The following is an 18,592-nucleotide window of genomic DNA, read 5'->3' on the forward strand; positions in this document are numbered from 1 at the left end:
ATATCCAAGTATTTAGAAATTGTAGGGGTCATCTTATTAGAGAAAAGTACATGATTTGTTATGAATTTATGTAGACTTATTATGTATGTCATTTTAAATAATTAGATGACATTGTAACTATTTTTTTTCTCTTTATTAATTGAATGATGATTGTTTATTTTTGAACTGAGTGGTGTAAATAATATTTTTTTACTATCTTGAGTGATATTTCTGTTTTTTTTTTTTTTTTTTTTTTTTTTTTTTTTTTTTTTTTTTTTTTTTCAATCTTATTACGTTCTAGGGTTTGTTGGACTTAATCACAAACTTTTCATGTTTGGGGCCATTAACTTTCTTTTTTTTTTTTCCAAAAAACAAAAATCATAGATTTTCATCCTTGGAATGTATATAAAAATTCCATTGGTATAGCGATAACTAATTCCAATGTTATATAAGTTAAACACACTATTTCTCATCTAAAATTAATAGAAATTTACTTTTACGGGAACGATCTTTCTTGATTATTTTGAAATTTGTGCTGCTCTCGATTTCTGACTTATAGAGGCTCAAAATACAGTCATTTCATATTCTTGTACATTGTAGGATCTAATACTATTATAAGCTGATTATCAAAATAATGGAGAAATTGTAAACATCGTGAAGCCGTTAATCCTAATTAACTTAAGATAAGAAATTTAATCACTCCTTGGGGTATTACATAATGAAGATAGGCGAGTGAATATAGGGGCAAAGAATCATGAGAAGAATTGTCCTTGGTAGGATCAGAAATATTAGTTGTTGGAAAAGACGCAGGATTACTACATTATCAAATATTTTTCGAATGCCAAATTTCTGTATCAAAGTCATCACCAGTTGATATATTATGGGAAAAAAATTTGAATTTTATTTTCATACTGTAAGGGGAAAAAAAAATTTAATAAGAAGAGACTCATCATGTAATATATATGATTTTGCAGATTCTATAACTTTTTTTTTTTCCGGTGAAGACCCAATTTGATTTCTCTTTGCACTTTTAGGATTTGTAGCCATTGTGTTTCTCTCAATAGGTACTTTTTAATCTTATCCTTGACTGCCTGTTATTCTGCCTATGATGCATCAAGAACTATTTTACGTGGTTATATAGTTGGATTCAGTTCAATTATGTACTAATTATGTGACTTTGTTAAGATTTCGAAAAGAGCCAGTGTAAGAATTATTTTTTTTTAACTTTTTATTTTATTCAATTGACAAAAAGAGGAAGTATATATGCAATAAAAGTGTAAGATTTAAGGACTTCCTTGAAACTGATCAAACTTTTAAGGACCTAAAAAGAGGACAAAGGTAATTGTCCAATGGAATTGATGTATTATAACTTTTTTGTTGAGAAATTAAGAAGGCTAGAACTAGCACAATAAAAATAAGAATCTACTAGCTTTGCTTCATGTTAGTTCCTCCTTACTGAAGTATTTTTCTGGTAAAATGCTAGATCTGAGGCTGAGTTCGTTGATAAAATTGTTGAAGATGTAATAAGAAAATTGCACAGCATGTCACGACCAAGGGTTGATCTGAAGACGTTGGTTGGAATAGAGAGACAGGTGAAGGAGATTGAAATGATGTTAAGCCTTTTAAGCCACCGTGATGTTTGCATTATGGGTATTTGGGGCATGGGCGGCATAGGTAAAACGACCCTTGCAAATGTTGTATTCAACCGATTATCTTCTAAATTTGCAAGTAGTTGCTTTCTTGGCAATGTTAGAGAAGAGTGGGCCAAAGGTCGAAAAAACGATTTGCGAAAAGAGCTTTTCTCTACACTATTGCTGGAAGATAATCCATACAATGCGAGGGGTAGGCTCTCTAACAAAAAGGCGCTTATTGTTCTTGATGACGTGAATGATCCAGAGCAACCGGAACATTTAATTGGAGATTTCAGTAAGTTGTGTGGTCATGGAAGTATTATTATTGTAACAACGCGAGATTTAGAAATGCTTAGGTATATCATAGCTGATGCAAAATATGAAGTTGAAAGTTTAAATGATGAGGAAGCTTTTGAACTCTTCGTTTTGCATGCTTTTAACGGAAACCTTCCGGAGCACACAGAATACGTGGTAAAGATATCACAAAGAGTTTTGAATTATGCTCAAGGCATTCCACTAGCTCTGAGAGTTTTGGGCTCTCACCTCCGTTGCAAGGAACGATATAACTGGGAAAGTGAATTGAATGAACTAGAACAATCTCATAATGTTAAAGTTCAGAATGTTCTCAAAGTAAGCTATGATGGGCTACATGAAAAGGATCAACAAGTATTTCTTGATATCGCATGTTTCTTTAATGGGGCGAGTAGAGGATATGTGGAAAACATTTTGAATGCCTGTGGTTTCTTTGCAAAAACAAATATAGACAAACTTATTGATAAATCTCTTCTGACTGTCAATAAGTCAAACAAATTATTGATGCATGATTTGGCACAAGAAATGGGTCGGGAAATAGTATTATCCACTCAAGAGTCCAGAAAGCGCAGTAGGCTATGGATTGCTCAGGATGTCATTCATGTTTTGAAAAATAATGCTGTAAGTGTTTGCAAATTCTATGAGCGTTCTTTGAGATTTGCATTAGCATTTTTAAAAGAACAAAAATATGTTTATGAAAAAGAACACGAAGAACAATACCGTACAACAAATAACTTATAATAATCTGTAGCTTTTAATTATGAACTTTCTTGACTTACTCATATATAATATTTTCTTGATTTTCAGGGAAATAAAGGAATTCAAGGAATATTCCTAGACACAAATGATACTGAAAAAGTAGACCTAGAACCCGTAGTATTCGAGAAGATGTATAATTTGAGATATCTTGAAATTGTCGACGGTGAAGGAGTGTACTCCAAGTTGGAGTTTCCTCAAGGTCTGAAGTCTCTTCCTACTGAACTCAGATACCTTGACTGGTGCAACTACCCTTTGGAATTTTTGCCATCACATTTCATACCACATAATCTTGTTGAACTTCATATGTCCCGCAGCAACCTTAAGCGACTATGGACTGGAGTCCAGGTATGTCTTGATACTTTTTCTGCAAGTTGATGTTATAGGAACAGTTGAGGCCATTTGGGATAGATTTTGATCTTGCTTTTAAGGAGTAAAAAAAGAGAAATACGTCAGAGATTTTAATTAGTGTTATTTTTTTTAGGAGCATTTGAACTTGTTTGTTAAATAAGTAATGTATAAAAAATAATGTAAAACAAGGATATGAATGAAAATTTTAATTTGTGATATATAAATAAAAGGTTAGAAATGTAAATAAAATAACTTTTCAAAAGCTCTTTTGTCGTAAGCACGAAGGGTGACTTGTTTCAAAAGAGCTTACAAAAACTAAAACCATTTTAAGGGTGTCCATCCAAACAAACTCAAAAATAGCTTTTAGACTAAATAAGCCAAAGTAAATAAACTTTTTTAAGTCAATCCAAATAGGCTCTTATTCTATTTATTTTCCAATTTTTGGCAGCATCTTGTGAACTTAAGGCATATCAATCTTAGTTTCTCCCAAAAACTGATTGAAATTCCAGATCTTTCTCAAGCTCCGAGACTTAAGAGTATGAATCTTGAAGACTGTACAAGTTTGGTTATGTTTCCTTCACTTAATTTTCAAAATTCTGATGAGCATACTGATTCCAAAGAGTCTTGGGATGCGGATTTTAGAAACCCGGGAACTCTTGTTCTCGCTGGCTGCTCTAGTCTTAAATCTCTTCCAAAATTTTCAGGGAGCATAAGATACTTAATCTTAAACGGAACTGCAATAGAAGAATTCCCCACATCAAATTCGGCACTGGAAAATCTTATTTATCTAAACCTTAGTGACTGCAAGCTGATCGAGAATCTTGGAAGTGGCATTCACAATCTGGAGGGTCTAAAATATCTTAGTCTATGGATGTGTTCGTCTATTAATGTATTTCCAGAAAATCTTCCAAGAAATATCATGGTATTAAATTTGGGTGGGACAACACTAGAAGAAGTGCCTTCGTCAATTAAGTATCTATCTTGTCTTGAGGAATTTCGCTTGAGTTTTTGTAAAAGGCTTGTGACTCTTCCGACTAGCATTTGCGAGTTGAAATCTCTAAGGGAACTTCATCTTCTTGCTTGCTCAGAATTGGAAAACTTCCCAGAAATGTTGGAGCCAATGGGATGTTTAAAGACTCTTGATTTGAGCGAAACAAGAATTATGGAGCTACCGCATTCATTTGACATGCTAATTGGGCTTCACAAGCTTCTTCTGGATGGGTGTGGAAAACTTAAGTTTGTCCCGGATACTATCATTCGTATGCCTAGTCTTAAAAAGCTCTCCCTTGCAAGGTGTTTTCTAGTCGAAATACCCGATTGGCTCGGTTGCTTATCGTCACTAGAGATATTAGATTTAAGATCAAACTCCATTGATAAAATACCTACCAGCATCAAAGATCTTTCAAGGTTGATTGAGTTACAGATTAGCGATTGCAAGAACCTTCAATTGTTACCAGAACTTCCTTTATCTCTAGGACTTCTTGATGCAAGCAGATGCACATCTCTAAAGACAGTTTCACATTCAAAGACTGCAATGGTAAAATGTCATTGGAATGACTATCAAGCTACTCACTATAAGGAATTTATTTTCAGTGACTGCTTAAACTTGGACCAAAGTGCGCTTTACAACATAGTGATTGATTCCCAGGTCAGAATTTTGCTCACAGCAAATATATACCATTTCCAGCATGAAGAAATATCACGCGTAAGTCTCTTTCTTTCATTCGTATATATTAAATTCTAGGGTTAATAGCTCCCTGAACTTTATGCATTATGACATTTTTCTCGATGAACTTCTAATTTAGGCATATTTATAGTCTATGAAACTTCATTTTTTTTATTGTTTGGTTCCTGACAATAAAATAGACAAATGATTTTTGAAATTTAACATGTATAATTACATAATTATCGCATGATAATGGAAAATTTTACACAAATAGTTACAGTATATACAAAATATTATAGTTTTTAATTAATAGGTTTTAATAGTAACAAAGAGAAGCTTTTGCATATAATGTAACCCTTTCCGTAAAATTTTAAATTATCACGTGATGAATATATATTTATCTATGTTAAATCTTATAAATCATTCGTCAATTTTACAGTCAGAGACCAAAAGTTTTGGATATCCAAAGACTATTTATTTATGGACACATAAAATTGACAAAAAACTTAAAGTTTAAGGACTAAATATGCCTAAATTAAAAATTTAACGACCAAAGTGTCACTATATATGCTCAAAGTTCAGGGACTACCAAAACTGTTAATCCTAATTTGTATACTATGTCAATAGGAGAATGTCATGAATGACCTTTAATTTTTTGATATGAACAGAAACTTGAGGAAAGGCCCTCTGTGACTTTTTGTTATCCTGGAAATAAAATACCGGAGTGGTTCAGTTATCAATCGGAGAAATCTTCAATAACTATCGAGCTTCCTTCAAATTGGAATAATAACAATTTCATGGGTTTTGCTCTCTGTGTTATTGTTAAAGACTTTGATTTTAGATATAATCATGTTGAGGTTAAATGTGAATTTTATTTTAAGACCCATAATGGCAAAAGTTACAAATTCCGTTGCCAGTTCCAGGAGAATTGTGAAAAGGAACCTACTTTGAGGAGCTACATCTCATATTTCAAGTCAGATCACATACTCATGTGGTATAAACCTGATCATCGCTATCGTGATTTTCATGATGCAGTTGAGGCGTCATTTGAGTTTGAGCTATTGGTTAAAAAATTTTCTCACCCTCCTTCTGTTGAGAAAATAATTACAAGGTCTGGGATCCGATTGCTATATTTTGAAGATGCACAGGAATTTAGTATCATTTACAAGACCGAACAAAATGATCAAAATACATAAAGCCGCCGAGTACAGATGAACCATGCTACATAAGTTGAATAGAGATTTCAATTTATAGGTAAACTATGAACTTCTCCCATTTACTACACGACTATCACATGCATTTTTGTAACTTATGAAACATGCTCATCTTCATCCGGTCAATTAGGAAAACACCACTTTTGTGACCGTCTCATTGAATTCTACCAATTATGTGGAAGAGTTTGAAACATATCACTTTCATGGCATGTTGATTTGACTGTATTAGAGTACCGTATTGTATAATAATACATTATTACAATGTTTGGTGTGACCATCATATTCATATTGTATAAGCTAATACGGATGGTAAATTAATACGGTCTATGATGTATTATTGCATATAACTCATTTTTAGCGTATTGTATTGTATTATTCTATGGCAGATCTACGATTCATGTTGTATTGTATTTTGGCGTATATTTTGACCCCAAATTTTATTAAAAAATTATTTTTTCACCCTAAAATTTTTAAAAAATTACATTTTGACCCCAAAATTTTAAAAATTTTACATTTGGACCCTTTGTACAATACGTTATGACACCAAATACCGTATTGTATTATGATAATACAACACAATACAATACACCTTATACAATATTATACATACAAGCTACCAAACATGACATCAATGAGTAAAAAGATAATTCTACCAAAACAACCAGATATGGTTAATCACTAATTAATTGGAGTTAATCAATTCATCACTGATGAACTAGAATTAATTGGTGATTAATTGAAGGGTTGTATTTAGATATAAATGATGGGTAATATAGACTTTATACCACTTGAAGGTGATATGAATCATAGGAAAGGAAATAAAATGGTAAAAACCAACAACCACGTTTTAGAAATGGTTTATAGTCAAATTAACTTCATCCCCATCATTCCAGCAGGCCTACAAGGTCATTTCCTAGAGTTCAACTATCATATGAATTCTCTATATCTTATTTCTTTCTTTCTAATTCTTTCCTCTTTCTTTTCTTTCTTCTTCCCCTTTCTGAAGGTAACAGCTTTATTTCTCTGCTGTCATTAACTGCATTTTCAAGCTTTACTTGTCGTCAAGCTTTGTGATCGCACTCGTCTATGGCTTCCTAATGGTGAATTTGTAACGCTAAGAAGGTATGTTCTATTATTTCTCAGAAGTAGAAGTTGTTATTTTAACTATTTGGTAGCAAGATTGGTGGTCCAAGCGCTTTGCACAATTGATGTCCAAACTTAAAAGTACTTAAACAACTGAGTTAACGGCGTTTTATGAATTAGTAAAATAATCATCGAATATGTGCATGATATACAGTTTGTTGATTTTTTTTTTTTTTTTTTTTCAATAGGCGCATATATATGTTTTATAAGTATGGACACATCTAGAGAAATTATTTTAGTAGGAAATTTAGGAAAAACATATTAATATTAATAAAGATTACTTCAGACACACACACACACACATATATATATCATTTGTTTCAGTTTAGACTTCTAAAACGTTCCAAACTTAGTCCCTGATTTATTGATTTGTTTGAGTTTTACTCTTTTTCATCTGTTTTATGTATATAAAAAAGGATAGAATATACACATGATGTTTAAAGAAAATATTATTTTACTAGTAGCACACAAAATGAAAAAAGAAAAAAAAACTTTGCTAACCGAATATAATCCATATTTTGTTATGCTTTTAATACCTAATGATAAAATTGAAAGAAACTGGTAGACTGGAGATTAAGTTTGAGACATTTAGAAGTCATGGATTAAAGCGAGATTAACAGTAACATTAATCCTCGTCTTTTCTATGTCTGATTTTCCATATTTTATCTACCAAAACTACTCTTACATTTACAAACGAAAAACCTTTCCATATCTTTTTCTCTTCGCAGTTGCTGCTGCCAACTTCACCTCCTTTCCTTCTCATCCGCATCCTTCTAGTCAAGGGTATGCGCCGGTGAGGGGACAATCACAGGGGCTAGGCTTAACTGACAAAATGGCTGTTGGGCTCGCGTACTGATGTGGGGGTTGGGCGATCGCCGGATCGCCGGACGGATACAACTTTGTATCTATATATTCATGTTGTTGGAATGGATGCTACAAATGTTGCTCAAGGTGTTAAGTGCTCCTGTTTAGCGAGAAAAGAATCCGAGCATCTCAGGCTTATTTTCTATAGCTCACAACTTGTTGCCATATATTGCATTCGACGATCTGGAGTAAGTCTAAAGAGAAGCTGAAGGCAAATTGCACTCGGAGTACATCATGGACTAAATGCAAGCAACCGAGAGTACTTCAATTTGATTGAAGATAAGCTAAAGACTTGGAGTATGTTAATTGGACTCGAGGCAAGCTGCAATAGAAGGAGACGACAATGGTTGTGCTCCTGTAAAAGTTTTGAGCAAACTTATGGTTCCATTAATTGAAATTGTAATTGCAAGTTTAATACAACTCTTATTTTTATTGGTGTGATCAGCGCCCGTGATTTTCTTGAATTTTTTGCCACGTTACATAACCGTGTCATCTTATTTATCTTTTCTTTTATAGTTATTTATTGTTTTTGAAGTTTGTGGTAACTAATAATTTTGTTTAGTGGTGTTTGTCATGATTCTATCAAGTTTAACAATCTTTTTTTACTTAATTCTTTTTCGGTATCTTTCCTATTGCAAAATGACAATAAGTAATGAAAATTACATAATTTACATTCTTTTTTTCTGTTTTTTTTGGGCAATTTTTTGTTTAAATTAGGTTAAAAAGACTAGTGAGGGGCTGCCCATGTTAACCCCTCACAAAAGACTAGTGAGAAAACTATTCTATTTCACAGACACATCACAAAAGGCACAGGTTGCAATGGTTCTTCAAAAAGCTTCTTTCTTTCTTTTTTATTTTTATTTATTTATTTTTCATATTATCATCTTTTCCCGAACGTTATTAAACAACACCCTTAAAGATTGGAAAGGAGAGAGAACTCAAACAATCATCCCCAACTACACAGTAATATATGCAAAAGCTAATGGGAGACCCATTTTTCTTCCGACGATAATTTACAATGCACCCATTAAACTTAAGGAAAATTGAAATTTGTCTTATATGTTCAGCAGTATACATCTGAGAAGCATCTAGGTGGAGGAGTTGTGAAGCATTTAAATTAAGTCCACAAGTCTCTGTTATTAGGCCAAGGCCCATGGTTTTCTCTCATTAGGTGCCGACTTATTGGAGCATATCGCTCTCGTTGGCTTAGGTCCGCAACGTGTGTTTCTAAAAGGAAGCGTGTGTGTGTGTGTGTGTGTGTGTGTGTGTGTATATACTTATGTGAACATGAAGGACATAGCACCCGCATGAGTGTTTTGTTTCTCCCATTAATACACAGTTTTTTATCTTTTGTTTTTTTGAGCGACATTTAGTCAGAGATTTATTTATTTGATATTTAGTGTTCTTGTTTTTAGGTTGAGAGAAAATGGTTTGCATTTGAGATTTAGGAGGTGAGAGATATGTAACAGGCTTTTATAATTTTTTTTGGTTATAGTGAAATTTCTTTGTTGTTTTTGTTTTTAGACGTAGGCCAAAAGCCAAACCACATTAAATACTCGTGTTTTTTAAATTTTTTCTATTATTGATATTTTATCTTAAATCTGCTTAATTTGATGTTTTGGCACAATAAATGGTATCAGAGATTTCGTTTGTTCGTCAAATTATTTTGGATCTTCTGGCTTCCCCAATGTCTGCAAAATATGAAACTACAAAATTCGACGAAAAAGAATGAACTGAAGAGTATGTATATGACTAAGTCTCTCACTAGGCGGCTCTATCTGAAATAACATTTGTACACTCTTCGTATAGTACAAGGTACATCTATTTAAAGTTATCTTGATTTTGGGATCACTCATTCATGACATTTGCGTTCAGGTCGTGTGAGTGATATGCAGATGTCAGTTTTGACGTTTGTTGATGACTATGATGTTGGTGTGCAATTTGGTGAGAGTTATTTGAATGAGTTCTGCGAGAAGAAGATAGTGAGACACCACACTATTTGAGATATGCCACAACAATTATTTGTCACAAATAATACGAATTCAACTCTCTTTAGAAAAGCTTGTTGTTTGCTTTCTAAATTTGGTTTTTAACCTACTATTTGGTTAGATCTCCATCAACTGCATTTGGATTGAAGACTCCATTTAAGGTATGGCTTAATTGCTTTGTTGATTTTGTTTTGAGATTTTTTGGCTGTTCTTCATGGGCTCATGTGAAAGATGATAAGCTTGAGCGCAAGACAAAAATATTTCTAGAATTTGTATTTGGGGTGAACGACTGTTAGTTGTGGTTTTCTCAATAAGGAATTGCATATATATAATTAGTTTTTCCTTCTCCAAACACAGTTCAATAGGATGTCATCTGCAAGGACACGTGGCTAATTGTTGTGTATGGGACAACAATAAGGACAACGTTTTGGGACAGCAGATCTCTCTTCGATTTAGCCTGCATATGTGAAAGGTTGGATGTGCTTTTTAAGAATAGAGATTTTTTCTTAAAATGTAAAACTACAATCTATTAATAGCTCATTTGCTTCAACGCATTTAGTCAGTAATTTATATTCTAAAGTCAAATTTTGTGAGATAATTCATTGATGAGAATTTTTTTTTTTCAAATTTTTATGAGAGAACAAAATCAGAATCATAGATTCAAGTCCTAAAATCAAACGGGAGTTTAAGTATTTTTGTTGCTCCTTACCTAACGCAAATAAAGCACAATCAATAGCATATAAACTCGAAAGGAGATTTTTCATACAAAGCATATCTCCTTTAAAACTTAACTAAAAACTGCGTTATTTTCATTCATCACTAGCTGTCAGAATATTTTGAAAACTAGAACAATATTTTGTTATTTTTGAAATATTCTCTAATCAATAGAATAATATGGTTATCTTTGAAAGAGTAAAAATTCTTTAACATTGACGTCCCCATTAATTCTGACTTTCAAAGGGAGTTTGATCAATTCGTCTCCTTAATAGTTTAACAAGAATAATGTTGTTATTTTTTAAACATTCTCTAATCAATAGAGTTGACTTTTCTATCCTAGAAGGTACAAGAAAGGAGGTGAATGAGAGAGAGAGCTAGGAAGAAGGAGAATAATCAGGCCGGCTATTGGAAGCGAGTCTCTGGTCAACCGGCCTCCAAAATACACCATACGTTCTATGTTGGTTAATCTACACAATGGTGGAATCTGTGTTGTGTTTTCTTCTCTTTTTTTAGTCGTTGGTGGAATAAAGGCAATCATTCTAACAATGTTGGTGTTTGTTTCCCTCCACAACGTTAGATCTATGTGGGCTTTGGTTGTTTTTGTTGATTTTAGTTGTGTTCCCCCACCAAGCTCTAACATTGTGTGGGTTTTGTGTTGTTTTTTTATCCTTTGTATACCTTTAGCCACATCTCCCTCTTTGGCGAGTTTGAACTAAAAGAATACTGGCTTTCAAAGATTGGTCTTTGCAAAGATTTTACTACAGCCTCTTTGGGAGAGCTAACCATGGAGGGAGAACTAAACGAGCCGAGAGAAGTAGTGCTTCAAATTGTGTCCATCATCAGACCTTAGATCTCTGTACTAGGATGCAACAGATCTACTGATTTTAATTTGTTTTATTAAGTTTTCTGTGTTGAGTTCTCAATAAGCTTCATGCTTTGTTGATTAATGAAATGTTGTTTCGCATTAAAAATAAATAAATAAATAAATAAAGGAGGTGATCATGGATGAAAATGTCCACGACATCATCAGCATTTCCATGATATTATCTATATTTTGAAGTCTCGATATGAATGTAGGGAGAGAAAGATATTCTTCCTACCTTGTCCATAAAATACCCGCAATATCCAAAAAAATCCGTAAAATCGGCGAATATTTGTAAATATACAGGATATTTTTTGAAATGTCCAAAAACCTTGGAAATTTTTTTTAATAAAAATTAATTTTGTAACGCATTTTTTTCATATTTTTTCAATAAAATGTGACAATATGGTTTAAATAAAAAGAAAATATTAAGACTTAATTAGTTTTTTAAAATTTTTTACTTTTTAGATAAATCATTTATAAAAAGACGTAGTGCGGCTCAATTGAGTCAAATTGATGAGGATTCTATAGCCTTGAGTTTTGGTTTCATGATCTTAGGAACAAAGAAAAGTTCATATGGCTATCCATACAGTTCTCACATGGGATCTACTTCTAGAGTAGAAAACCAAGATGGTTTGTATGATACATTAGTGTATCCTCCACTACATATCAGTGTTGAAGTGTAATTACACATCCCTGAAGAATAGTCATCAAGTTCGATAAACCAACAGTATCCAATTTATGGGTTAATAATGGGAAGAGATCAAGAAACATATGTGTGACACATCAACAACCACGTTCAGAATTATTCAAGGATAAATCTTGGCAAATGTATTGTTTAGATTAAGATCATAACCTACCTAATGCTTTCTAACTTGCTAGAAACTCATTTTGGTACTGAAAGCACTTTAAGTCTGTGTGTACTCTGATTAGTGCATGAAAATGCACCCTGAATACTGCTTTTGATTTATATAATATTAAAATATTTAAGCTTTAATTAAACAATTCCATCATTTTTATTCATAATATTTTTAATTGGAATTTGTCTAGTTTTTGCTTAATTATTTACATATAAAAAGCAGTGTAAAAAGCTACACAAAAATAAGCCATGAAAGCCATGTTTTCAAGTTTCAACCAGCCGAGCCATGCCTTTTAGCCGAGCCGATCAGAGAGAGAGAGAGCCGAGTAGCTTAGCCGAGCCAACACAGCTCGTGGGCCCCACCACTCAGCGCAGGAATCTGCGCCTGTTTCTTCCCGCCATCTCACGCCTCGCGCGTCACCAGCACGCCGCACCTCACAGGGCGCGTTCCTTCAACACAGCCATTAGCGCGTGTCCAAGCTTCAATCCGCGTGGGTCCCGCATGACAGCAGCAGACCTGCTGCCTTCTCCGCGTGCGCCACCTGTCCAACGCGGGTCCTCCACTCTGACCGCGCCAGCACATGCCAACCAATCCGCGTGCGACACGTGGCACGTTTCTCTCATCAATGCCAATCTCATTTCGACACGTGTCCACTGAGTGTTGAGTCTGAATTTCTCCTTCAAAAATCAAAGCAAATTACCAGATTTCTTTCCAAATCAAATATATGATTCCTTCAAATTTATGTGTAATTTTATTTTGTTTCCCTTTCTTTTGTAATTTTCTATTTTTATTGTTTGTTTCCTTATTTGACAGGCAACCTCTGAACACTATAAATAGAGGGGTTAGCCTAAGGTTTTTGAAGCTTTGAATTTTTCAGTTTTCTGTCGTCTTGGTGTCAGTCTCATATTTTCTCTCTAGAACTTGTGAGAATGTTTTGCAAGCTAGGCTAGAGTTCTCTTGGTGATGTTAGAGATGAACTTCTATTGAGCGATCCAATTTAGAGTTTTGATTCCTTGTGCTGTAAAGTTCAACATCTGAATGAATTAAATCTCATCTATTTTTCTATTACTTTTCAAAATATTGTGTGCCAATTTTTATATAAGTTCAGTCACGCTTTTCTTATGTAATTATGTCACGCATTGTTTTGTCATTCAAATTATTTTACAAATTGTCTTTTACTGCAATATTGTCGAATTGATATATTGTCGATTTTAGATAACTTGTAATAATAATATTTCTGGAGTCAACATACAGATTTAATTTATTCGGTTATTTAATATTGTGAATCAAAACTTGGATTGGTGAACGAAGCATTAGGGATTCTCGACACCTTACCGTTTTCTTCATACAGATTTTCTCCTTTTTATTTTATTTGCAACAAAAATCTCAAAAAAACTCTCTTTTTTTTTAATTCACTTTTCTCTAACGCTCTTATTCTGTTAGTCTTTCTTGTTATTTTGTTATCTCTCTGTGGATATGACCACCCTTCTGTGCTACAATTGACCGCTTATGAATATTACTTTTGGGAGTTAATCAAATTTTGGCGCCGTTGCCGGGAATATGCTTCTAACAAGATTGATAAGTAGACTTTTGAGCCAAAGAAGTAAGTGCATTTTTTTAATATTATTTAATTTCTCTTTCTTGATTTGCGTGATCTGTCTTTAGCTCGTATTTAAAAAAAAAAATTGTCGCTCGTGTTTTCATTTGCTAATTTCTTTAGATTAGTTTATTCGTTGTTAAGCTTTTACCTTCTTTCTTTCCTTCATTTTCGTTTTAGGTTTTTAAAGTCTGTAGTCCATTAGTTTGTCTTTAATAAAACATATATATATATATATATATATATATATATAACTTTTGTACGTGAAAAAGAAAAAAAAAAAAAAAGGAAGTTTGGCTGCAGCCTGCAAGTTAACGTGCATTTGTTCAAAGTTGCTGCAAATTTTTTTTTTCTCTTTTGTCGTCCATTAATCGAAACCAAAAAAAAAAAAAGAAAGAAAAAGTCACCTTTTTAGTATTTGGGTACATTTCTGTAGTAAAGTCACCTTGTTGTTTGACCGTACATGTCTCATTTTGAGAGTGTAATAGTAGTTTAGTTTACTGCACCCTTTTTGTTTTTCATTTCCCGTTTTCTTTTTCTAACACAAAACAAAAAAAAAAAAAAAATCTCACACTTTTAGGACTTGTGTTTTAAAATTGATTGTGATTTGATTTTGTAATCTTTTATTTTTGATAAATTAGGATTTTATTTTGTTTCCCCAATTATTTATTTTAATTGTTGACTATTATATTGTTGCCTAATTTAATTTTTTTCTTTTAAGTCTTTATTAATTCTTAGGATTGTGATTAGGTTGTAATTAGTTGACTAATTTAGATTCCTAATTTAGGAATTTCATAATTTGGTTGATTTATGCTTTTGACTTTAGGAATAGTTTCCATTAATTAGATTACATTTCATAATTTACTCAATAAAATTTAATAATTGATTTTGAGAATAATTGTGTGGTTACGTGAAAAGTATAATCTAAGGGAGTTCTGTCTAGGAAAGTTGGTACTTAAGTGGGCCTCGCCCACCAATCTTTCCTGGGAACGTTGCTTTGTCTAGGAGACTATTCATTAAGCCAAGAGCTATAGTCTTTCCTGAGAGCACTCTCGGTGGTTACAATTTACATTACTATATAATTATTTTCTTTTTGATTAAAAATAAAAAAAACAAAAAAAAAATTAAAAATTAAAAAATAAAAAAAGGGCCGCTTAGGGTGAATGCATCGGTATAGAGACGAACTAGGGAGATTTGCTCAACGTCCAGATTTAGAAACCCCTAGTGAAATTCTATCCGACTCGTCTTATACGTCTCGGTCTTCGCACTCGTCATTGGAATTCGCATTTGAAAATCTATTCGCAATGGCACAACACGAGGAAGTTCAGTAGAGAACGTTGCAAGATTACTTGCCCCCAACGCGCACGGCCACCCCATCTTGCATCATGTTCCCACCGAATGCACCGCCTACGGATTTTAAGCCGGGCATGATTGCACTTCTCCCAACCTTTCACGGATTAGAGAACGAGAACCCCTATGTCCACATCCGGGAGTTTGAAGAGGTGGTGGCCACCTTTCACAGCCGTGCTGAGGCCACAAATACCGTCAGATTAAAGTTCTGTATTCTCTTAGGCCTAAGTCTGTTGGTACATGGGAAGAAATGATGACGACATTCTTCAACAAGTATTTTCCACACCATAAGACTAATAATTTAAAACGACAGATCTCGAATTTCGCTCAGAAGGAAAACAAAACTCTCTATCAAGCTTGGGAGTGTTTTAAAGATCTGTTAAATCTGTGTCCCCACCATGGATATGAAAGTTGGCGCCTCGTAAGCTATTTCTACGATGGACTCACAATCCGAGAGCGCCAATTTGTCGAGATGATGTGTAATGGGGATTTTCTCCAAAAGGATCCTGACGAAGCTATCGAGTACCTGAATGAGTTAGCTGAGAAAGCTCTTACTGGGACTAGACCGAGTGCTACTGAGAGCACCAGTAGGTCCCGACCAGTTGGAGTTTATCAATTAAGGGAAGAGGACAGCCTCAAGGCCCAAGTTGAAACTTTGACAAAGCAAATTGAGGCCCTCAAAAGTAAAGATAGTAAAGGACCTTACATGGTGGCAAGGACAGAGACACATGAGCCTTATTTAGTTTGTGGTGGAATGGGCCACCTAACTCAGAATTGCCACACTTTAAGTGAAATAAGAGGGGTATATGAGGAGCAGTGTAATGTATTGGGCACATACAAGAAGCCTTACGGACCTTTCTCAGAATCTTACAATCCTGGTTGGAAAAACCACTCGAACTTTAGTTGGCGAGATTCGAACCAACAAGCACAATCATCTGGAGGGCAATGGAGATCAGAGCAACAATCTCAACCACTAAGGACATATTTTGCGCCTCAGAATAACATGCAGCCGAAAGGGAATTCTCTAGAGGATACCTTAAAAGCTTTTATGGACGCGCAAAATAAGACGAATCAAAGGGTTGATTCAATGCTCACGCAGCTGGTGGAAGAGAACAAGGAAATAAAAAGTCAGATCACAAAGCTGACAGAAGCTTTAACCGTTCAAGAGCGCGGTAAATTTCCATCACAAGCCCAGTCCAATTTGAGAGGACAAAACATGCCTCAAACTTCCAACTCTGGAGGTCAAAATATCAAGGAAGTTAACGTCATCACTACTTAAAGTGGTAAGAATTCAGACACACCATCAACAAGTACTACCACTTTGAGTAATGAAGAATTGGGTCAGGAGAAAGAAGAGCCAACAAAAATTCCGGTAAAGGTACCCTTCTCCTAAGCTCTCCGACCTGCTGGGAAAGTGCCAGAAAATCAAAGTGAGATCCTAGAGCACTTGACACAATTGAATATCAATCTTCCGTTACTACATGTGATCAAGCAAGTGCCGACCTACGCTAAGGTTATCAAGGATTTGTGCACCATAAAGAGAAAGCACCACATCAAGAAGACTGCATTCTTGACGGAACAAGTGAGCGCGGTGATTGAGCAGAAGACACCGCCGAAGTATAAAGATCCAGGTTGTCCTACCATTTCTTGCCAGATCGGGACACATGAATTCGTCCAAGCATTACTAGACCTAGGATCGAGTGTGAACCTCATGCCTTATTCGGTCTACTCGCAATTGGGTCTTGGAGAGATTAAGCCCACATCTGTGGTTCTGCAACTGGCCGATAGATCCATTAAGAGACCACGGGGAATAGTAGAAGACGTTCTGTGATAAATCGACAGGTTTTATTACCCCGTGGATTTTCTTGTCTTGGATACACAATCTGTGGTGAATATGGAGTCATCCATTCCTATCATTCTAGGAAGACCTTTCCTTGCCATAGCAAACACACTTATCAATTGTAGGAATGGTCTCATGAAGATATCTTTCGAGAATATGACCCTTGAGGTGAATATTTTTCATATTCAAAAGCAACCACGTGATGATGATGAGTGTCACCAAATATTTATGATCGACACACTTGTCGAGGAGGGGGTTCTGTCGCAAAGCAACTCTGAAGATCTGGAAAACCTCCTCCAAAATTCTGAATCTGAGAGTTTCGATCCTTGTGAGGTGGCTAACAGTTCTGCCATTTTCAAAGAATTACGGGACAGAGGAACCAAGTTTGGGTCACCATGTTTTCAAGAGCTCCCAACAGAAGGAGAAAAACCGAAATCATCCACTGAGGAGGCTCCAAAAGTCAAGCTAGCCCAACCACCTGAGGGCTTAAAACGTGCATTCTTAGGAGATGAAGACATATTCCTAGTCATCATCTCATCTAAACTCGATCCATTGCAAGAACAACGATTGATCGACATGCTAAAAGAGCGCAATTCTAGGATCAAGGTAAAAATGAAAGCGGCTCATGACAAGCAGATCCTGAGGAAGAATTACTTAGAGCGGGTGAACCAGGTGGAAAAGATCATTCTCGACGACCCCGTTTACTAGCCCTGAGTAGTTTGCTCACATCTTCTGTACCATATTTTGATTTTTCTGTTTTGCTTTTTTTTTTTTACATTTTTTTATGTGTGTTTTTGGAGAATCATATCAGGAAGCTCATGCTGTGCTCAGCTCATGAAAGCTCATCGTCCAGGTGTCTTCTTTCTCTATATTTCCATAATGTTTGACACTGAGGACATTGTCTGATTTTGGTTGGGGGTGGTGAGCATATTCATGCGTAAGAGTGATTTTTGTCATGTTGATATTTAGGTTAAAATTTTTGCGAAGTTATCTTAGTATGATTTCAAAATGATTGGTTTGAGTCGATTTTTTGGTTACTAAGAAATGACTTCCAGAGTTTCTTTTTGCACGTGCTAAACCTTGTGGTAAGATGGATGTTAATGCATGTCAGCTGAGAAAATTCCTGAGTTTAAGTGCTTATTTTTGGTGAGTTAAGAGAGTTGAGAAAACGACTTTTGAACCTTCATTGATCTTTTGAGCTGGTAAAATCACTATTAGAACATCATTACATGGTTAGTGGTATGCTTGGTGCATATGCTTGACGGATGAATTTTGGGTTAGATAGGAATGATCTTATGTAATAGAGCCTCATTTATTATTTTTCAAAAAAAAAAAAAACTGAGCAAGAGCAACATTTCACAGATCCTATAGTTTGGTGTTATCACATTCGACGCTATATAGTTGTTTGTTAAAAGAACACCTTTCTACATTCACTTCAGGTTGTCTCTTGCCAAAAAAAAAA

General features: G+C 34.6%; 2 protein-coding genes and 1 non-coding gene across 3 annotated transcripts; 2 read left to right on the plus strand and 1 right to left on the minus strand.

The window, feature by feature from the left end:
* Positions 1-1,520: 1,520 nt before the first annotated feature.
* LOC112093927 (disease resistance-like protein DSC1) lies at positions 1,521-9,919 on the plus strand. The gene is made up of 6 exons (XM_024173516.1): positions 1,521-2,543; positions 2,730-3,026; positions 3,478-4,677; positions 5,364-5,759; positions 7,781-7,835; positions 9,792-9,919. The coding sequence occupies exons 1-6, from the start codon at positions 1,521-1,523 to the stop codon at positions 9,917-9,919; spliced, it is 3,099 nt and encodes a 1,032-aa protein (XP_024029284.1).
* Positions 9,920-15,325: 5,406 nt separating this feature from the next.
* Positions 15,326-17,121, plus strand: LOC112093928. The gene is made up of 4 exons (XM_024173517.1): positions 15,326-15,484; positions 15,604-16,462; positions 16,586-16,668; positions 16,783-17,121. The coding sequence occupies exons 1-4, from the start codon at positions 15,326-15,328 to the stop codon at positions 17,119-17,121; spliced, it is 1,440 nt and encodes a 479-aa protein (XP_024029285.1).
* LOC112093932 lies at positions 15,589-15,695 on the minus strand. Its single transcript, XR_002903272.1, has one exon. It is a non-coding gene; the product is annotated as a small nucleolar RNA R71 (small nucleolar RNA).
* Positions 17,122-18,592: the final 1,471 nt, after the last annotated feature.

Source organism: Morus notabilis, unplaced genomic scaffold (assembly GCF_000414095.1).
Source record: "Morus notabilis unplaced genomic scaffold, ASM41409v2 Scaffold127, whole genome shotgun sequence".
Classification (NCBI taxonomy): Eukaryota; Viridiplantae; Streptophyta; class Magnoliopsida; order Rosales; family Moraceae; genus Morus; species Morus notabilis.

Bases quoted from the DNA above. Each gene is read 5' to 3' on its own strand.
- LOC112093927 (XM_024173516.1), top strand. From the start codon at position 1,521: ATGTCACGACCAAGGGTTGATCTGAAGACGTTGGTTGGAATAGAGAGA. The intron at 2,544-2,729 runs GTAAGTGTTTGC...CTTGATTTTCAG, and splicing joins ATGTTTTGAAAAATAATGCT to GGAAATAAAGGAATTCAAGG. The intron at 5,760-7,780 runs GTTAAAAAATTT...TTCTCTTCGCAG, and splicing joins CATTTGAGTTTGAGCTATTG to TTGCTGCTGCCAACTTCACC.
- LOC112093928 (XM_024173517.1), top strand. From the start codon at position 15,326: ATGTTCCCACCGAATGCACCGCCTACGGATTTTAAGCCGGGCATGATT. The intron at 16,463-16,585 runs GTAAATTTCCAT...GTAAGAATTCAG, and splicing joins TTTAACCGTTCAAGAGCGCG to ACACACCATCAACAAGTACT. The intron at 16,669-16,782 runs GTACCCTTCTCC...CATGTGATCAAG, and splicing joins CAACAAAAATTCCGGTAAAG to CAAGTGCCGACCTACGCTAA.